This window comes from Leuciscus leuciscus, assembly GCF_965113295.1.
Source record: "Leuciscus leuciscus genome assembly, chromosome: 6".
In the NCBI taxonomy this organism is placed as follows: domain Eukaryota; kingdom Metazoa; phylum Chordata; class Actinopteri; order Cypriniformes; family Leuciscidae; genus Leuciscus; species Leuciscus leuciscus.
Window position 1 is genome coordinate 36,925,648 of NC_138730.1, and position 20,380 is coordinate 36,946,027.

Below are 20,380 nucleotides of genomic sequence, written 5' to 3' on the forward strand. Positions count from 1 at the left end.
CTTGACAGCAGGTGGCACTGGCATGTGATTTAGTGTCAGCACAAAATTCCTACTCAGCAGGGTCTAAGACGGACATCTTACATAATGTATTTGGACGTCTATGATTGTAGTGTTTCTGAAAAGCTAATGAGAGTCTCCTGCAGCCAAGAGACATTATTGTACTTCATTCTTCAGTGTTATTTTACTATCTATTATAGTTTTTTATAAAAGTTGTCAGGAAACAGAAGTTATAATATTCCTTTCTTACCCTATTGTGACGTATTTTGAGTGAAACGGCTTCTCGAATGAGAAAAGAATGTTGGGCGGGACTTGATTTTGTCCATTGGGAATTGATTGGATGGTTATGGTTTGCTATTGCTGCGATGTCATGTGAGTGACAGGCCGTCCCACCCTCACGCCAGTAAACATGTCATCAGAAAAGAGAAGAAATATAAGAGTGAAGGGAAGTTATTTTTAGTTAAGTTATGATTAAAGAGGACACATTTTTAAAAAGTAATGTGCATGAATAAATCATTTATAATACACACTAGTGAAACAGTGTTTAAACAGTATGATGTGCAATGTGCATGGATCAATAATTTATAATAAACACTAGTGAAACATAGTGTTTAACATAATCACTACAATATTCCATAAAAAAAAAAAAAAGACTTAACTTCAGTGTTGTGGCGAGGGTTGCAAAGGGGCCGAACATTTCCGGTAAATTTCCGGAAAACTTTCCAAAGATTTTCAAAAATCCTGGAAAGTTTCTGTAAACTTTGCAACCCATTGTGCTGCTGATGTTGTTGTAAATTAGCTTGCAAAATTGCTTTGGTATTATTTAGTTTATGGTTGTATATGAGAAGTTTAGTTTGGCATGTTTTGTTTTTTTTATCATTTTTTAATTTGCCATACTGTATTTTTTTTCTGGTGTGTGTGAGACTTTTATGTTGTTTAGTTTTTTTTCCAACAGATTTTGTGTTTTGTTTGGCAAATGTTGTTGCCATTTATGAGATTGTTGTTGTTTACAATATTTGTTTTTTCTGTGTCAAATGCACAAATGATGAAAACATTATGTGTACAGTTTGAATAGCTAATATACGTTCACATGTGATGTGACCACGCAAGTTAAATTCTATAATAACTTGGCAAGACACCAACTTCTTTCTGTATTTTCATATACATACATCAATGTTTAATGTCACAGCCACTCCTATGTGTAAATAAATAACATAAAGTAGTCCTTCCCACTGTTAGCTGTGTAAATATATCTGACGTTTTGTAACCAGTATAAGCTAAATCTAACGTATATTTATTTAGAGACAATACAATACTTTGGTGTTAATTAGTTTGCAAGACTATTTTTGACTTTGATTTGCATGTTTGGATGGGGGTTGTTTGATTGGGGTTGCTGTTGTTGGTTTTAACATCTGGCTAACATGTTACGATAAGGTTTTATTTGTTAACATTAGTTACTTAAATTAGTTAACTAACAATGAACAATATTTCTACAGCATTTTAAGTCTTTAATAGCCTGGGAAAACCCAGACGAACTTTCGGCAAATTTAGATTTGCTCTGCAAGTCTGTCTGGCCAAGAGCCCATTCAAGCCCATTTCCAATCTTTCCAAATCTTGGCACCAATCACAAACGTTGAGGCGGGCTTTACACAATGACGATCGCTCTGATTGGTTTTAGGTCTATCCAATTGCGCCTAGAGGCATTTGAGCGACATCCGTTGGTGACGCCCCTTTTGAAATGGGATGTGAATGAAGCTTCCCCAGACCCACTCTCAGTTACGACTGAGAAGGGTCTGGTGTAAACCAGGCTAAGTCTTTAATGATACATTTTTAAGCACTGTGAACTAACATGAACATTTTTATTAGTTTGTTCAAAGTTTCATGTTATTTAATACATTAACTAATGTTAACCAATAAGGCCTTAGTACAGTGTTACCAACATTTGTGATTTTGTTTTGTTGTTAGCTTGCAATATTCCTTTGGTATTGTTTAGTTGGAAATGGTGTTGGTTCATTTTGGCTGTTTTTAGGCATTGTCTAATTAGCCATATTTTTTCCTGGTGTTTTTGACATTGTAGTTTTAAAGCAACATTTAATTTAGCGTAAAATATAGTTTTACGTACCATTTCGTTTGCCATTTGTGATATAGTTTAGTGTTGCATTGTTTCTTCAGATTGCATAATGTGTAGTTTGACGCAGTAGACCAGACACCCCTAAGGGTTATTGCTGCTGACGCTCTGCACAGAGAAGTACCACACACACACACACACACACACACACACACACACACACACACACACACACACACACACACACACACACACACACACACACACACACACACACACAATCTGAGAGTAGGGTGACCTCTCCACTGAAGTACAAACAACTCCCACACCCCTCAGAGGGAGTATGATAACCTCTCTTCTCTGACACACACACACACAGTCTATTTCTGGGCAGTCAGGACCCTGTAAGACGAGCCCTTTATCCTTGACATGGGATGAGAGAGGAAAATGGAGAGAAAAGAGATTCTGTAAATGTTCTATGAGGCTGCATTCACACAGGCTAGGGGTGGATGATATGACCAAACATTTTGATGCATTGAAATTTAATAATTCTTGTGAGTAATTTTAATATTACAAAAAAACTAATACTTCTCACAACAAAATCTCAAGCTTACTGAAGACAAGTATACAGTCAGTGATAAAATAATAATTAAAAAAAATGTATAAGCAATAGGACAACAAACTACAATAGAACAAAGAAATAGACTTACCTGAAAAACGTCAAGCACTAGAAATAAGAAATACTAGCCTACATAAATTGTATAGAGTAATCAAATGGATAAACTGTAAATTAAATGTACATTTATTCTTATTAAAGTGACACAAAATTGATTCAGTCAAGAGCTGAGAGATTTTCTCTTTTTTGTTATTTGATTAACATTAATGACACCCGGTTTATTAGGCTGCTTTCACTTTAAGACCGAATGCACTATAATGATTCACATGTGATATATTTCTCAACTGTTGATGTTCACTTAAGACACAAATGACTGTGTTTACGAGGATACTTGCAAAGACGGCAATTTCGACACATAAGTATGTGCATTTAACTGTTGAATCCCAATTAGACGACAAAAAGAACTCAGTGGAGTACTCGCACGCTCTGAGCAGTGGCAGCCAACAGAACTGCAGCGTGTGCTTAGAATAAACAGAACAATACCGTCCGGACGTCCGCTGGTGTGGACATTATAGTTATCGTTATTCTTGGTGTGAACGAGACTTTACTCAGGCGCAGTTTTTGGAATCTGGAGCGCATTAATAACAAACTTTTGTAACCTACACTGTTCATCGCTAAAATAAAGGAGAATAATTATTATTATTATTTTTTCAACTTGAGTTTTCACACCCTTTTAACAGTTCCTGTTGGCAGCAAAGCGCTGGCAAAACCGGACTTTGGAGTCATTGTTTGCTAGTTTGCAGTTTGCACACCCTGCTGAACATGAGAACTGCTGTTTCAGTGTGATTTTATGCCTTTTTGTTCTTTCAGATAACATATCTAAGCAGCAATATGAGATGTTAAATGTTTCTCATATTGCAGTTAAAATTGTGATGTCAATTTTTTTGTAATATTGATCAAATCGTACAGACTTACTCAGGTGTTTTTGCCATTTAGATTGAGTTTAAGTATCTGTGTGCATGGGACAATGACCAGTCTCTCTCTCTGTCTCTCTCTCTGTCTATCTCTCTCTGTCTCTCTATCTCTCTCTCTCTCTCTCTCTCTCTCTCTCTCTTTCTCTCTTTGAGATGATAATGTGCCCATTCGCAAAGCAAAGTTTGATCTTTCGTTGGCCGTTTTGAGTGCGTGAGAGAGTTTGATCTGTGTGTTTGTGTGTGTTTGATCTGTCATGTGTTTTGTATGGGTGTTTCTCGCTTTCCTTTCAGCAGTGTCTCATTCATATGCGCAGTGGACGGCGTGCTAGTGAAGATTCTATGTGAGGGAAAACATCAAGGGAAAGCGGCGGCGTGTGTGTTTTGTGTTGGTCAAGAGTGTGCGCGTGCATGGTGGCGTTATTCGGACAGATGCTTGTGTCGACACTGCAGTGAAATATTCAGTGTGCCAAAACATCAGCATCATCAGAATTAAATACAGCTTACCCCTCTGTCCTCATGCAGATGCTCGTGTGTGTGCGTGTGTGCGTGTGTATGTGAGTGTGTTATAGAAGATGGCTAGACTTACTGCACTGTACAGCACCTAGAGAGAGAAAGATAGTAAGACAGAAAGAGAGCCTTTGTCTCCCAGTTCCTGTGAGCAGACAGAGACACAGACATGGACTCAGAGAACGCTGATGCTGGTAGGTCCGATCGGCGTGTTTGTGTGCTTGTTTTTTTGTCTGTGTGCCCTTGATTGCTTCCTTTCAGATCATTTGAAAGCATGTATGATCTATATAAATATTGAAATATACAGCTAAACAGTTTGTTGAGAATGTCTTAAATGGCACAATTTTAGGGGGGAAAGCCTTGTTTAGAATTAACAATCGACAAGGCCGATATTTGGCCACTTTGAAGTCATTGACTGATAACAGCCTTCTTGGCCTATTCACAGAGGTTGTAGTTCCCCTATGTACAAAAAATTTCCATCTGAATGTGTATGATTTTAGCGGTGATAAATTTTGTAGTGATGTTATTTGGCAACGAGTTTTACCTTTTGCAAAAATGTGTCATTGAAGGAGCGCTAATTAAAGGTAGGGTAGGCAATTAAAAAAATTATAGACACTTTTTGTTATCCGCCTTATTCCTGACAACCTTACTGCGTTTTGAATTATGGGTGGCACTTCCGGTCTGCTGAAACGAATCATTTCAAATCATAAGGTTGCCCTACAAATAAAGCTGATCCGTCAGTTTAACTTCATGATTTATTTTCAGACATCATGAAAATAACGTTATACTTGGTATTTTAATGTGACATGTTATAACAAGAATATCTATGGCAAGAGCTCTTTTCAATCGCTGCTTTCTTTTCCTCGTGATTATTTTATTTTTTTCCTTTGCAATCCGCTGTAAAAGTATGAAAAAGGACAACATATATTGCAGATTTGTCTGTTCTCCCGAATTTAATTTACGATATATTCCATTAATAATTCACTGGAATGCATGAAAAATCTCTCGTTATTCTCCTCAAATCCTCACGTCTCTTTCCAGGTTTGTTTTCACAGGTAAATGCAATTTATAATCTGTCAAAATGACGGAAATCACTTTGAAATAGTATCACGTAATGCTGAAGTTAGTGAACATTTTTGATTAAGGCAATACAAATACATTACTACATATTACGCGCTCTTGGGGTTATTTGGTCTGTTGAAAGTACCTTGTTGATGCTTTTACACTTTTAAATTTCCTTTTAATGTTCGATGGTTGATGGGTGAGTAGATTAATGTCATCTCAATCAATGTGACACTTTTTTAACGTATTACGTTCATAGAGCGAGCGTTTCACTGATTGTTTACAGCTTAACGGAAGTTACACCCATAATTCGCGCAAAGCGTCATGGGGCGTAGGAATAAGGTGGATATTGGTTGAAACTCTCTTCACATCCTGATACCAATCAATAATAGAAAGTCTAAATATTAAAACATGTATATCTACTGTGAAAGTCTCAGGACCAAAAACATTTCGTCCAATCATTGCATTTGGACCGAATGCAATGATTGGACGAAATTTTTTGGGAAATACACTGTCCTACATGCCTGTCAACATATGTATTTCCATACCTCCCCTCACCCTGCTCGCTGGACATCACGTGTCATCAGCACGTTCCGGCTTTGGAGACGCTCTGAAGATGTCTGAATTGTCTACTCTACCTTTAAACTTCACTGTTTCGGTCAAATAAATTCAGGGTTGTAAAACTATTTTCAGCCGAAACTTAAAATTCTCTCTTTTTTTCAGTGTTTGTGGTATTATTAAGAATTACATGATCAAAAAGCAGATGTTTTATCCCATCTACAGTATTTAGATTCAATTACAGGGATAGTTCTTCCAAAAATGAAAATTCTGTCAATATTTTTCTACTCATCCTCTTCTATTACTAGCATTTCATTTAGCATAGTCCTGAGATTTTTATTTGTTATTTTTATTTTTTTGTGGTAGCTTATAACTCGCACATGCAAAGTTGATTACTGCAGCTAATTAATAATTAACACACAGTAATTCCTTGTTTGCATAGAATACACGGGTATGATCATCTAAGGCTCCAGATGATCATAACTGTGTATTCTATCAGTTTTTCTATTTCAAACCGCCATGGGAAGTCAAATTTGACTCGTGTATACTTTCACATCTCCACATTTTCTTCTATAGAAAATGCTTATTTCCTACTCTTAACAGATGCTGTTTTCATTTCATCGGGTTTTTATGATGATAAAAATAATGATTTATGTAATCTTTTTGGATATCAGAAAGCCAGGTTTTTCCTAATATCGTTCATCATCAGAACAGAACACATTTTACACATACCTTGGTCTATATGAAGGTCCAGACTTTAAAGCTCTTGATTCTACTTTGTACTTGCCCTTTATAAAAATGTCCCATAGTTCTTGTAATTGTGGCATTTGTTAAAGCATAAATAAAGGTTAGACCATTGATGGCTCCTCATTATTATGCTTATAGGCCAATGTATATCTTTTTTTTAATAAAAAACAATCTACATCTTTCTATGATAAATAGTTGCCTAGAAACTACTGTAAAGGAACTACAACATGTTACTACAATAAAATGTGATAAATTACTGTAAGGATGGTAATGAGTAGTTTAAAAAGCCTTCTAATTTATGTTGGTGGATGTTAGTGTTGTCTCTTTTTCTCATCAGTCTTTTTTTATTTTTGATCAGATTTATTTTTTAGATGAACAATACAGCAGACTGTTTACGTTCATATATCAGCATTTTTTAACGTTCATATATCAGCATTTTTTAACAAGCAAGTTATTTGTCTCCTACCTTTCAACATTAATCTTTAAATATCAGCTTCAGCCATTAAAAAAACAAAACAAAAAAAACCATTGGTCGAACACTAATTAGAACCATGAAAAACATTGGAAAAAGAGAAAAAAGGGATAATTAGTTTGAAACAGCATATTTTCATACTGCCTAAGTAAATGTCACGCTTCATGTTGTGTACATAACCAATACACAGTATGGCACGCATGATTTTGTTTGTAGTAAACTAAATTATCGCTGCCTGCAGTGTTCCCAGATGCCATTCATATTTTTAAAAGCTATACGTTTAGAGACAGTTGCATTGTGTTATGGGAAATAGTAACTGGGCTAATGATCTCATAAGTGCACTGCAAATGTGCAGACTACGCATGTACAGCGTTGAATTTCTCTGAAAAAAATGGTTGAATTTCTCTCAAATGAGAAACCAGTCGGATTGGAGCAAGAAATAAGAGGTTTTCCGTTTCTCTCGCTCTCTCCTCTCTTCCTTTTTTCTCTCCGTATTGACTAGCTCGTGCATATTTTGTTATCTACCCTCCACTCCATCGACCCATGCCGGTAAATTTAGTACAGTGTGTGTATCGGCGAGTTTGGGAGAGTGTATTTGTATAGACACTACCTGTGTGTATCGGCGAGTTTGGGAGAGTGTATTTGTATAGACACTACCTGTACTCTGTCGGATGGTAAAGGATTATGGGATTTTACATCATAGTCTTCAGCTTGAAATTAGAACAGAAAGCCGGGAATACACACTAAATCAAACACACACACACACACACACACACACACACACACACACACACACACACACACACGTGGTCATTAAAATCTCAAGTGGAACCTTCTAAGGTAGAACATTCACTGTGTGTTTCAAAAGAACAGTACGACAATTGTAATCTTAGACAGACGAGGTTTTGCATTGGCTGTGTCTGAAACCAAACACATCTGCCTAATCTGTGATGTTTTTTTATGAAGGTTCCTCGTTCGAAAATTGACTTCCAAAGATAGAACAAATTCAAGTGAGCTTTACTCAAGCAAATATTTAGAACTGCAATGCTTATTTTATGTCATGTGCACACAAAGGTCTTAAAGTTCTGCCTTCATTATTATACATCATGGTCTCTCTTTTAAGATAGATGGTAATTCTGTTATGGCAGCTTTCTCTCGGGCTGTGCTCTCGCTCTTCAAACTCTTAAGCTATTTCAGGTCCTCATAAGGTTAAGAGGATTTTCTCTGCAGGCGCTGAATCAATCTCTTCATTTCCCCAGACGATCTTGTTTTGGCAGTAATGGGGATTCAACAGGCACCGGTTGGAAGCAGGATTTGCACCCAGCACTGGGGTGGCACGCACTGGGTGAGCGCCCCCTGGTGGCAGTGGCTGCTATGAAATGGACCTTTGTTTCTTTCTGCTAATGTAGATGGAGAAAACAAAAACGAAATTATTTTGTTTTCAGAATGAACTTGGCATTAGTAGTATTTATTTATATTGTCTCTTACTTTGTATTTGATAGTTATAGCCTGGGCTTGCTAACTTTTTTTTTGGTTTGTTTAAAACTTAAAAATGTGAAATCAAAATTGACCCCCATTTGGATTGCTGTCCAGAATTGTCACTTGCCCTTATTAGGCCCTTATGTTCTGCTGATCATGTTCATGTGCCATTTATGCCTTTCCTACTTAAATATATGGTTCTCTATCTATGATGTATTGAACATGGCTTATAATCTAGCCAGCTGACATGAGATTTTGTAGAAATTGTGAATGTCTTTTGATATTTCATTTGGATAGGGGTTGAGTATTATAAACAAATCAAGTAAAGTTGTTAATGGTATTACTTAATTTTCCAGAGTTGTGTTTATTAATTTATAGCTGTCAATGAGGGACGTTATAGTCATAATTTAAATACTGCATATATATCATAGGTTAGTTGCAACAGCTCGTAATAAAACGAGAATCAACATTGGCTTGGCTTTTTGGATATGTAGCACTGTGCTGCAATTTATTTTGTACCGTGTCTATTAAAGGGTTAGTTCACCCAAAAATTTAAATTCTGTCAGTAATCACTCACCCTCATGTTGTTCCAACCCAGTAAGACTTTCGTTCATCTTCGGAACACAAATTAAGATATTTTTGATGAAATCTGAAAGCTCCTTCATAGGCTACAAAGTAATTGCATTTGCCAGCCCGGAAAAGTTAGTAAAGACATTGTTAAAATAGTCAGAGTGACTACAGTGGCTCAACCTTAAGTTTATCGAGTAACGAGAATACTTTTTTTGTGCAAAAAAACAAAAATAATGACTTTTTTCAACAAACTCTCCTCTTCCCTGCTACTCTCTTGGGCTATTCACAAAGTACAGCTCTTCCGTGTTTTACTGCAGAACGCTGGTTCACTATTGGCTGAGCACGATCACATGACTATATGCATGCGTTATGGTGCTTGCGTGAATCATGTAGCAGACTGGCATGGAGGAGAGTAGATTGTTGAATTAAGTCGTTATTTTTGTTTGTTTTTGCGCACAAAGTATTGTTATTGCTTTATAACATTAAGGTTGAACCACTGGAGTTACATGGACTATTTTCACGATGTCTTTACGGCCTTTCTGGGGCTTGACGGTAATTACATTGCAGTCTGTGGATGGTTCTGACAGCTCTCGGATTTCATCAAAAATATCTTAATTCGTAATCCGAAGATGAACGAAGCTCTTACAGGTCTGGAACGACATGAGGGTGAGTAATTAATGACGATTTTCATTGTTGGGTGAACTAACCCTTTAATAGGTGTAGCTACAGTAACGTCTTCAGCTAGTCAGCTTGAGATCTTTTCCATCTAAACTGTTTATATCTTTGCCAAAGCACAACCAAAACAATGTTCTTCCTTAAAATGCATGCAGTTTTGTTTTTTAATCGCTAGAGGGCCAAAAGTTATAGGGTGCTTCAATCAGCTCTCTAGCTTCCTATAGGTAATGAGCCAGTATATATGAACTCGGCACTGTAAGGACCCCGGCTCACCACACATTGGGACACTGATTACTCTATTTCCTGTGACATAACAACATCTTCGTTGTACAACATCACTACTGGTATTTATGAACAACAGCAGAACTGATATCTTTCTGACATTATTTTTTCAATGTTATTTAAAGTGATAAATACTCTGCTTGTTACATATAAATGCGAGCCGTAACATTTCAGCCGTAAATAAATTCTAAATGTTAGTTAGATTGTTAATTTCCTGTCCAGCGTTGTATGTTTATGCTGAAATATAATTAAATAATGGTTTGTATTTATAAAAAAACATTGCTAGTCATATGTAGTGAGTTGGCTCAAGTGATTTATGTTTCGTACTTCAGAACTTCCGTTAAGGGAACATAGTGAGCACCGATGCTCACTGGTTTTCACAGTGCATTGTGGGACTTTTTAGGGAGTGAACATTTCAGTCCACTGGTAAGATTTTGCGATTGAGACAGCCCTTAAAATGGCCGACTCCCTGATCAGTGCCCTGACTATGGAACTAGGGAGCTAAATGAGACGTACCCATAGATGCACCCCACTTTTTCCAATCAACTCCAGTCTCACCTTTCATTATTCACTGCTGAATATTCTTTTTTTGTTTTCTTGTAAATGCATGACATCTTATTTTTTGTTTTTTGGATTATTTATTAAGCGTTCTGTTTGTTAAAGCGCACAGTAAATGTCACCTCACAGACAGACCAGTAGACGTAACTTCCTGTAATCCTTAATTGGTTAGCTCTGCTGTCAGTCCCAGTAGAGGGCGAGTCCTCGTGCAGGTATTCCGTTCAGGTGTGTGTGTGAGTCTCAGACCAGGGTTGTGGCAGGAGCCAGAAAGGTTACTGTTTGGACCAGGTTTGGGGGGTCTAAAGGAGTCATCAAAGGACAGAGGTCATGATGAGGAGGTACAGACAGGTGCCGCTCTCGGAAGCTGACGGAACATTCCGATTTAGACACACCTGGGAGAGGAGATCTATCCTCAGCAGACTTGGTATCTATGTGTGTGTTTGTTTGTGTGAGATCCTGATGATTAATACAAGGGTGTTGCACACGCTTTGGTAATAAGAATGTTGATGCATTTGTCACTTTGCAGTAGAGCTCGCAAGCCCGCTCTCTTTCGCTTTCCCTTTCCCCCCCCTCGCAGCATCTCTCGCTTTTTCCGTCTTTCAGAAGTTGGATCAGGTGTTTGAGCTGATAATGGCGGCTCCTTTTCCACATCTCACTTTACAATCCCTGCACACACACACACTTGCTCACACAAACACGTTCTGTTGGCATATACACATGCATGCACATGCAATCCAGATTTATTATCCATGTTGAACTGGATGAATGAGCAATTTCAGCTCTAGCTGGTGAAGGACTGTCAGAGCAGCTTGTGTGTGTTGAATATGAGAAGTGTGTTTGTGTGTGTGTACTAGTTGCTCTGCTGCTCTCAGATTTCTTCTTTGACTTTTTTTAATAATTCATTAGTGCTTCAAACTGTGTGGCATCACACACACACACACACACACTGCAGTTTGCAATTGTGCCTTTCACCAGTGCATATACACATTTCATCCTGACAGCTCATTTTAATATCATGCGTATGTAGATTCCGAAGTTATTATTGGCTCGAATGGGTGAAGTCTGAATGTATGGTGTAGGACTGCTTATGTTGCATATCTGTCCGAGCTCATTAGGGCCATTCTTACGTTCAGAAACTGCCAGACACAGCGCAGCGGAATGGAACTGAAAGCTAGTGTCACAAGGCACGATTTTAAAAGCTGAACTTCTTTACCTGAACAAACTATCTTAAACGTGGTGCTATGGCAGGAGACGCATAAATTTGCTAGATGCAATCATGCAGCACAACATAGACATCAGTCTAGCGCATATTAAAATAGAAAAACATTTAGAAAACAGTGCAGATGGATGCAAGAACGCCACCTTGGATCTATTTCATTCCATGCACAAACTCACTAGAATCATTTGTGTTTCTGCACTTTGAACAGAAAACATACCAAGTTGATTTTAAAAAGTCAAGATGTGTTTCTATTGTATGTGTAACACTTACTATTTTTTTTCATTATTATTTTTTTTTTCAGGTGTGTGTGGATGTTGTGGTCCTTTGCGACCACGCTACAAGCGACTAGTGGACAATATATTCCCAGAGGACCCCAAGGTAACATATCACTGGAATAGATGGAAATTCAATTCTGGGATATTGGAATAAATTGAATATACCAGGTTGCCAGCTTGTCTGCTAGGCCTCCATTTTAAGTGCATTACTGTACACATAGGCTATTTTTAGTTTGTTAGACATCCTGATTCTGAGACTCTTGAATTTATTACATTTTCTTAAACACGATTTTTGTAAGATTTATAATATAAAAATTATAACATATTGCTTGCAATAATATACAAATGTGTCATATATATGTTTCTTACAAAAAGGTTTGTAGGCCTTTTTTAACCCCATGGATTTTTGGGGTTTCAAAATCTCTGCCCCCATTCACTACCTTTATAAAGCTTGGAAGAGCCAGGATATTTTTTTATATATCTCTGATTGTGTTCGTCTGAAAGAAGAAAGTCATATACACCTAGGATGGCTTGAGGGTGATTTAAATCATGAGATTATTTTCATTTTTGGGTGAACTATCTCTTTTAAAGCATATTAAAAACACCACATAGACATACTGTATACAACATATAAAATCTTGATTTTCACCACAGGAGGTCTTAAAGGAGACACAGTTATATCAGAGTTCATGCACTGCGCTTCAGATGCATTCAGGTTCAAGTGCTGTGATCAAAATATATTCTCATTGGCTCTTCCTGTCCTCAGAGACCCGGTAAAGTAAATGCCACGGCATAATAAGAAAGAAGCTGCTTGGACTATCAATCTAAATTTAAAGCGCAGTTGACTGGCAGCTGTTGCTTGTTATTCATATTGTTATTCAAATGTTATGGCACTGTTATTATGAAAATGTATTAATGCTTTAATTTTGACCTTTGACCTTCTCAACTGTTTGATATACAACAACATACACACTGGGAAGCTTTTTAACCTTGCTGTTATATTCATCATTTACATTCAGCTCTGTTGATTAGAATGACACACACACACACACACACACACACACACACACACACACACACACACACACACACGTGTACACACACACACACAATTGTTTTCTCTGAAGCTAAGTGTGAATAATTTTCTCATGAGAGGGTGTGACTGTTTCCACTGACACACACACACACAGACAGATTCCCCACAGTCACGTTATGTACCGTATGTTAAAATCGTGTTAAGTTAATTAGCACTTTGAGAGCTTCAGGAGTTTATTTCTCGAAATGGATTTTGGGTAAAGTGAGTTTCTATTTCTGACGCCTTTTGTTAGACTGTAAACACTTTTTCGAAAAAATATTCATTTCATATATTCTACACAGTCAGTTTACTTAGACATCGCTAGGCACCACCTATATAGGGTGCGTTTCCTAAAAGCATTGTTAGCTAACTATGGTCGCAAGTTCCATTGTTACCAACACACAGTAGTTCAACGATTCAATGTTTCCCAAAACCATAGTTCAAACGTACATTCACAAACAGCATCACAAACTAACTAACATGGTTACGTGGTCATTTCATTTAAATATTTATACTTTTCAATCTATATATTTTAGTGTGTCAACAATTAGCAATGTTTTTGAAGAGTGCAAAAAGTGGCGGTTTGGCTTTGATTTTATTCGTAATATTCCAGTCAAGGTTTAGGTGTGTGTGTGTGTGTGTTAATAATTTTTTTTTTAACAAATGTTCATTGTTCTTTGTGTTGTTCCTCAGGATGGACTGGTGAAATCTGATATGGAGAAGTTGACGTTTTATGCGGTGTCGGCACCAGAGAAGCTGGACCGCATCGGAGCATACCTGGCTGAACGTCTTAGCAGAGATGTGGTACGACATCGCTATGGGTAAGACACACACAAATACACACACAGTTATTTCCCACACCGCTTTTGTTCAGTAATATATACATCGTACCTTACTCTCACGGCCAGATGCATTCTCAGGTACCGAAATTTTGCACAGGTTGATTTAATGCTTGGTAGTACCGACGTAATTCGGTCAGTGCCCTCAAAAGAACCGAGTTCGTTACCCAACCCTACCCAAAATGCAGTCCTACAACTAAAATCATTCCCAGTTCCTTTGGTGTGAACATGCCAAAAAGTGGCAACTTCCACCAATAGTTATAGGAACTATGAAAACGTTTATGTTTGGCATGCTTCTGACGCAAGCGAAAATGAAGGTGACGATATAGGCCATAGACATATATTGGCTTACATTATTCATGTTTGTTGGTTGGATTCCAGGCAACTTCTTTTTAGCTTCTGGAGGTTTTTGGCATGGTCTTGAGCCTTTCCTTCCATTCAGCTCAGTTTTGCTGACTGGGTCCAAGAGCGCAAAACCGAGCTGAAAGTGGGTACTTCTTCCACCAACAGTTATGGGAACCATTAAAATGTTCCGCCTATTGGTTTTAAGAACCTTTAACATCCATGGAAACTTTCGACTGCATAAAAGGTTGTTAATAGTGGGAAAAGGTTCTTTAGCAAAAAAAAAGAAATATATATATATATATATATATTAGGGATGTTAACAATTAATCGACGATCGATTATTGATAAAACTTATCGATCGTCGATTAAGCAGGTTCATGGGCGTGCGTGTGGCTCAACTGCAAAACATGTAAAGCGAACACACCAGAGTTCATCATGACTGTAAGTTTGCGTGTGCATTCGCAGCCTTTTGTTTTGTGCAAATGTAAGTTGTAATATTGTGTTTTGTGATTTATCTCATATAGGATGCATTTGGTTTAGAATTAACGCTGTAGTAAAGCGTGATCAGCTTTAGCGCGCGCAGCTCAAACGGCCATGCACGACTAATAATGACTATGATTGGGATTGTCATATAACATTATAAAGACAACAATATTGTAATAAAAGATTGTGAATTATTTGGGTTTAGTTACCGTGTTACATTGCGTTGCTCCAGGAAGACCGCGTCCACAACACATCATTCTGAATGGCACGCACGTAACTTAGTTCAAGTTCACTGTGCATTTGCGCCATTTTGTGCAGATATAATTTATAATATTATGTTTATATTGTATATATCTGATTAATCTCATATAGGATGCGTTTCTTTGAGTTAAATAACACGCTAGCAAAGTGCTCCATTTTACCGGTATTCATTCAGCACGCAGCTCAATCAGCAATGCACTACTAATAATAACTATGATTGGGACTGTCATATTACATAACCACCTCATTCATTTGGTGAGGAACATGGCGTTTTGAGCTGCATTTTCAGACCCTGTCATGCTGTTGACTATATGCCACTGCAGTGGTAGCAAATTGCAGTATTAAGGCTACCGATTAATCGATTAATTGATCGTTAATTGAAACGACGATCGATCATGGGAATTTGTGAAAATTGACATCCCTAATATATATATATATATATATATATATATATATTGTATATATATATTAATTAAGAACTATTCATTGAAAGGTTCTTTGGGGAACCCAAAAGAACTTTGGCGGGACTGTGAAAACCCCCTTTTGAAACCTTTATTTTTAAGAGTGTATATGCTTTGAATATCACACCAAAGATTGCTCAGACTATCATTCTTAAAATTTTATTGTTTATTTTATTTCTTACAATTGTATTATTTATACTATTTTTATTCTTACACTTTTAATTTTTGCTTATATTTGGAGCTTGGAAAGTGTTCATTTTGGACCCTGTTTCTTCTTCTCTGTCTCTCTCTCTCTTTCTGTGTGTGTGTGTGCACGCACAGGTACGTTGTGATAGCGATGGAGGCGTTGGATCAGTTGTTGATGGCCTGTCATTCCCAGAGTATCAAGCCATTTGTGGAGAGCTTCTTACACATGGTAGCCAAACTGCTGGAATCCAGAGAACCAGATTTACAAGTGCTGGGCACTAACTCGGTAAGTTTGTGTGTGTGACTGAAGGAGCCTGAGTGATGCAGTCCCAGATCTCAGCAGGAGACTTGAGAGATTCAGGTGGAAGATGAGAAATGGCTTTGACTGTTATTCTGCCATTTGTTATGGTGCTTTTTTCTTTTTTTCTCTCTCTTTCAGTCTCTTGCTTTTCCTCTCGCTCTCTCTGCTCATTCAATTTTCTGCTGAATTATTCCTCATCTGGGTTTCTCATATCTGCTCACAGAGGATCTGAAGCATTTCATTGCAAAGATTCTACTGCATTGGATTGTTTGTGTGTTTTGAACATTGCATCATCTATTGAAGCCTGAAACTACATTTCTCAGTAACATGAGATATTATTTAATGTCCTCGCAAAAGCAGGTCATTCAGAAAGAATTCACGGTATTGACTGTAAGAGTGCATTAACATATGACGACTTGCATCATTTTATATAGGAAATTTTGAAAACAGAAGCCAGTCAATACAGAGGTTGTTTAATACATGTTTAATACTGAGAGTCAAGGAATGGGTGGGAAATGTTCATTTATTGCTGCTTTAGTGAACTTCTGTGAAATAAAATGCTATTGCTCGGTTTAACAGACAAGGCTTAAGCTAGTCCCAGACCAGAATGCATGTTTGAGCAGTTTTACCTGAAAGCAACTTGCAATGACGTATCTTAAAATGTCAGTGCCATTGTTTTGTCTCAAGATGCACACCAGTAATGTTTTTTCTAAGGCACGTTTATAAAAGCTACTTAAATGTCCTAATTGGACTAAGGCCTAATCCTGGCTTAATGTAAGCCTTGTCTATGAAACCAGCACTACAAATGTCAAGTATGGACCCCCGGTTTATTTCAAACAGACAGTGATTCACACATATGCACATGAACACACGTTAGTTCATCTAACGAGATGTCACACTTGTCTGGCTGATAGCAGTAACTTCCTCCGCACATCATGGAAAGGGAATATCGCCATCACACCTTTGTTTGGGGGTGTTTTTGATTCTGTCATTGTGTGAGGCCGCAAAAGATTGGGCGTGGTTGTGTGTGTTTCTGACAAATTCTGAGTGTGTGTTTGATTCCTTGTAGTTTGTGAAGTTCGCGAACATCGAGGAGGATACACCCTCTTACCATCGTAGATACGACTTTTTCGTCTCGCAGTTCAGTGCCATGTGTCATTCCACACATGAGGACCCCGAAACTCGCAGCAGGTGTGTGCATTAGCGTCTGTCTATGGTTGTTTTATGTTGGGCTGTCAATAAATGAAATAATTTAAAGAAAAGAAAAGAAAAAACTATAATTTGACTCTATAATAATAAAATATAATATACATAATATGCTGAACTGTCGTCAAAGAATCCTTTAAACATTGAAAATAATAAGGATTGTTTCTTTGAGCAGCAAATCAGCATTTATTAAGAAGAATGATTTCTAAAGAATGAAAATTCAGCTTTGCCAAAAATAAACATCTAGCAATATTACCAACCACAAACTGATAACGCCGTCAAATCACTAGCCAATTTGGCGAGTTACTTATTACTCGCTTTGCTGGGGAAGTTTGTGTAAGCCAAATCTGCACAGATTTAGTGCAAATACTCAACTCGTGAGTCATGATATAAATACAGCATATTGCGCAGAATCTGCACATATCTGGCTTACTTGAACATGCCCGTCACTACGCAACAAATAATGGCGCGCTTGTTCATTTGCATTGAAGAAATAACGAAAATTAAAAAGCATTTGGTTAACAGAAAAGCCTTTATTTTCCAACATCATACATTTTTTGTTGTTCTTTGTACTGTATTGATCTCTCCACCTAAAACACATTTTTGGTGGTGAGGATGAAAGAAGGAGGAAGGAGATGGCTGAATGACAGGATTTTGTTTGAATAAATGAATGTATGAAATCCAAATTTTACATATATATAAGCTGTGACGTAGTTAATTTGATGTTAATCTGGGTAATTTCTTTTCTTGTTTTTTGGCTAGTAGAAGTTCTGAATGGCCAGTAACTTAATTTTGTAGCCAAATTGGCCGGTTTAAGTGGAAAAGTTAATTTCAAACCCTGTGTGTGTATGTGTGTATCATGGATGGAAATTAGCACCCGCCACCAGCCAAATGCGGGTGATTTTGTGTTGTGGCGGGTAAATTCGCTTCACCTACCGGCCACCGTGGCGGGTAAATAAAAATATACTGTTTCACACAGACGGCGGACACTTTTAGAGGACATAAGTGTACGCTGAAATAAAGTCTTTCACCTCAGAAAAACGGACTTTCTTGTCCTGTCACGTCAGCCGTTATCCTGTTCTCATAGCGAACACTCTTCAAATGCACGCGCAAATGTGGCGGCGCGCGCTGTGTATCGCCTCACTGTATATAAAGTGCAAAATAAACTACGAGCATGCAACGCCGTTACGTTGTAAATTACACAAAATAAAAGTAATGCAGGGATGATTTTCATACTATTCACCAGGAGCAGTTTCCATGGTTCATTAACAGTTATTGTTAATATTGTGTATTCACCATGGTAACTGTCGTTTCCATATTAACCCCAAAATGCCACTTTATTTTTCTTTGTGTTATTTTTTATATTTTTAAATGACTCTAGTGGCTCATACCAACATTGTATTAACAAAAACTAGTTTGGAACTGCTATTTAATAGCTTTAGCATAGGCCTAATGTTTATTTATTAGTACTAGTCTTTACTATTAGTCATATTCTTACAATTTATGTTAAGTAAAGGGGGACAGTACTTGTGTGTGTGGAAATAGCCGGTTTCAATAAAACTACTTGTGACATGTCATATTTGGCTTTGACTTTGACTGAACATTTGCTCTCACTTTGCGGAAAAAATATCGGGATATATCGTATATCGATATTCAGCTTAAATAATCGGGATATGACTTTTGGTCCATATCGCCCAGCCCTAGTTTCATTGTTGGGACTAAAAACCTAAAACTGGAAGCCATAAAAGACCACGAATCATTCAAATGCCACATCCAGGTAAAAAAGAGAAATATATATAAGAGAGAAAGAGAAAATGTCAGTATTTCATTGAGACTTGAGATTAAATAAACTGCTTAAGTATTGTAGATCTTGTAGTATTAATTTTCACATGCAGTTACACATTGTCGGTTAAAAACAAGAAAGTGGCTGGTAAAAACATTGAGTGGCTGGTAGATTTTGAAATCCACCAGCCACAGTGGCCGGTGGACAAAAAAGTTAATTTCCATCCCTGGTGTGTATATAGTATATATGTATGTGTGTATATATACTATTTTTAATATTATTATAATATTTTAAAAAAGAAAAACAATAGATATGTAACAATTTTCTAGCCTGACTACGTCAGACTTCGTGCATCCGCTCAATTTCATTTCGCTTCTGTACTCAGTCTGAGACAGCGTCATAGCTTTCCGTTTTCCTCCGGCCTGAAAACAGCCGGCCAATCAACGAACAGAGGGTGGGCTGAGAGCCGTGACGTAGACGCTGATTGTACCGTGGATGCGTAGATTTACTTCACATAATCTGCAAAAGTCGTTCACAGCCATGTTCACTCCGGTATTTCGCTCGATGGTTTTGTTTTCGCATCATACATGTGTTTACAGTGGAAGTTAGATGCGGCTGAGCATGTGCATAACACACACCATAACCAAACGTTATGTGATTGGCTTACGGGTAACCAATTATTTTAAACTTCAGACAAGATACCACCCTTCTGAAGATAGTATTGAGAAAAGGTCTAGCATAATTTGTTTCCACATGCCAATTGCTTTTTGAGATTGTGTTAACTAATGCAGTCAGATTCAAAAGTTGACTTTGGCAGTCGTGATCTAATGAGTGCGTTATTTACTGTGTTTAACATGTTCCTGCTGTAGGATCCGTGTAGCAGGCATTAAGGGTCTTCAGGGTGTCGTCAGGAAGACAGTGAATGATGAACTCCAGGCAATTATTTGGGAACCTCAACACATGGATAAACTCATCCCCTCCATGCTGTTCAACATGCAAGATAATGACGACTCCGAGAGGTAGACACACACACACACACACACACACACGTTTGGTTTCCATGTTTTATGGCGACTTTCCATAGACATAATAATTTTTATACTCTACAAACTGTATATTCATTATATATAATTATATATTAAAGATATATAAATCTGTATATGCTATCCCCTATCGCTACCCCTAAGCACAAACCTCACAGAAATCTTTCTGCATTTTTACATTTTCAAAAAACATAATTTAATGTGATTTAAAAGCTGTTAAATCACAAAGATTCAAAGATTCTGGTATACCTGAAACACACACACACACACACACACCCACACACACACACACACTTGAGCGGTGGAAATCATTTAATTTTTAATACTCAATATTTTTC

General features: G+C 37.4%; 1 protein-coding gene and 1 long non-coding RNA gene across 5 annotated transcripts in view; both read left to right on the top strand.

The window, feature by feature from the left end:
* The window catches only part of efr3a (EFR3 homolog A), a 51,576-nt gene that overhangs the window by 773 nt on the left and 30,423 nt on the right, over nucleotides 1-20,380 (top strand). For 3 of the 4 annotated variants that reach the window (XM_082173516.1, XM_082173518.1, XM_082173517.1), the window contains 5 exons: nucleotides 12,086-12,162; nucleotides 13,828-13,955; nucleotides 15,845-15,995; nucleotides 17,080-17,201; nucleotides 19,869-20,018. In XM_082173516.1, coding sequence (XP_082029642.1) covers nucleotides 12,086-12,162; nucleotides 13,828-13,955; nucleotides 15,845-15,995; nucleotides 17,080-17,201; nucleotides 19,869-20,018 — 628 coding nt within the window. Of the gene's footprint in view, nucleotides 1-10,193; nucleotides 10,990-12,085; nucleotides 12,163-13,827; nucleotides 13,956-15,844; nucleotides 15,996-17,079; nucleotides 17,202-19,868; nucleotides 20,019-20,380 lie in introns of those variants that run through there. The other variant, XM_082173519.1, reaches the window with a different exon arrangement.
* On the top strand, nucleotides 655-2,848 carry LOC309501597. The gene is made up of 2 exons (XR_014206950.1): nucleotides 655-1,989; nucleotides 2,042-2,848. It is a non-coding gene; the product is annotated as an uncharacterized lncRNA (long non-coding RNA).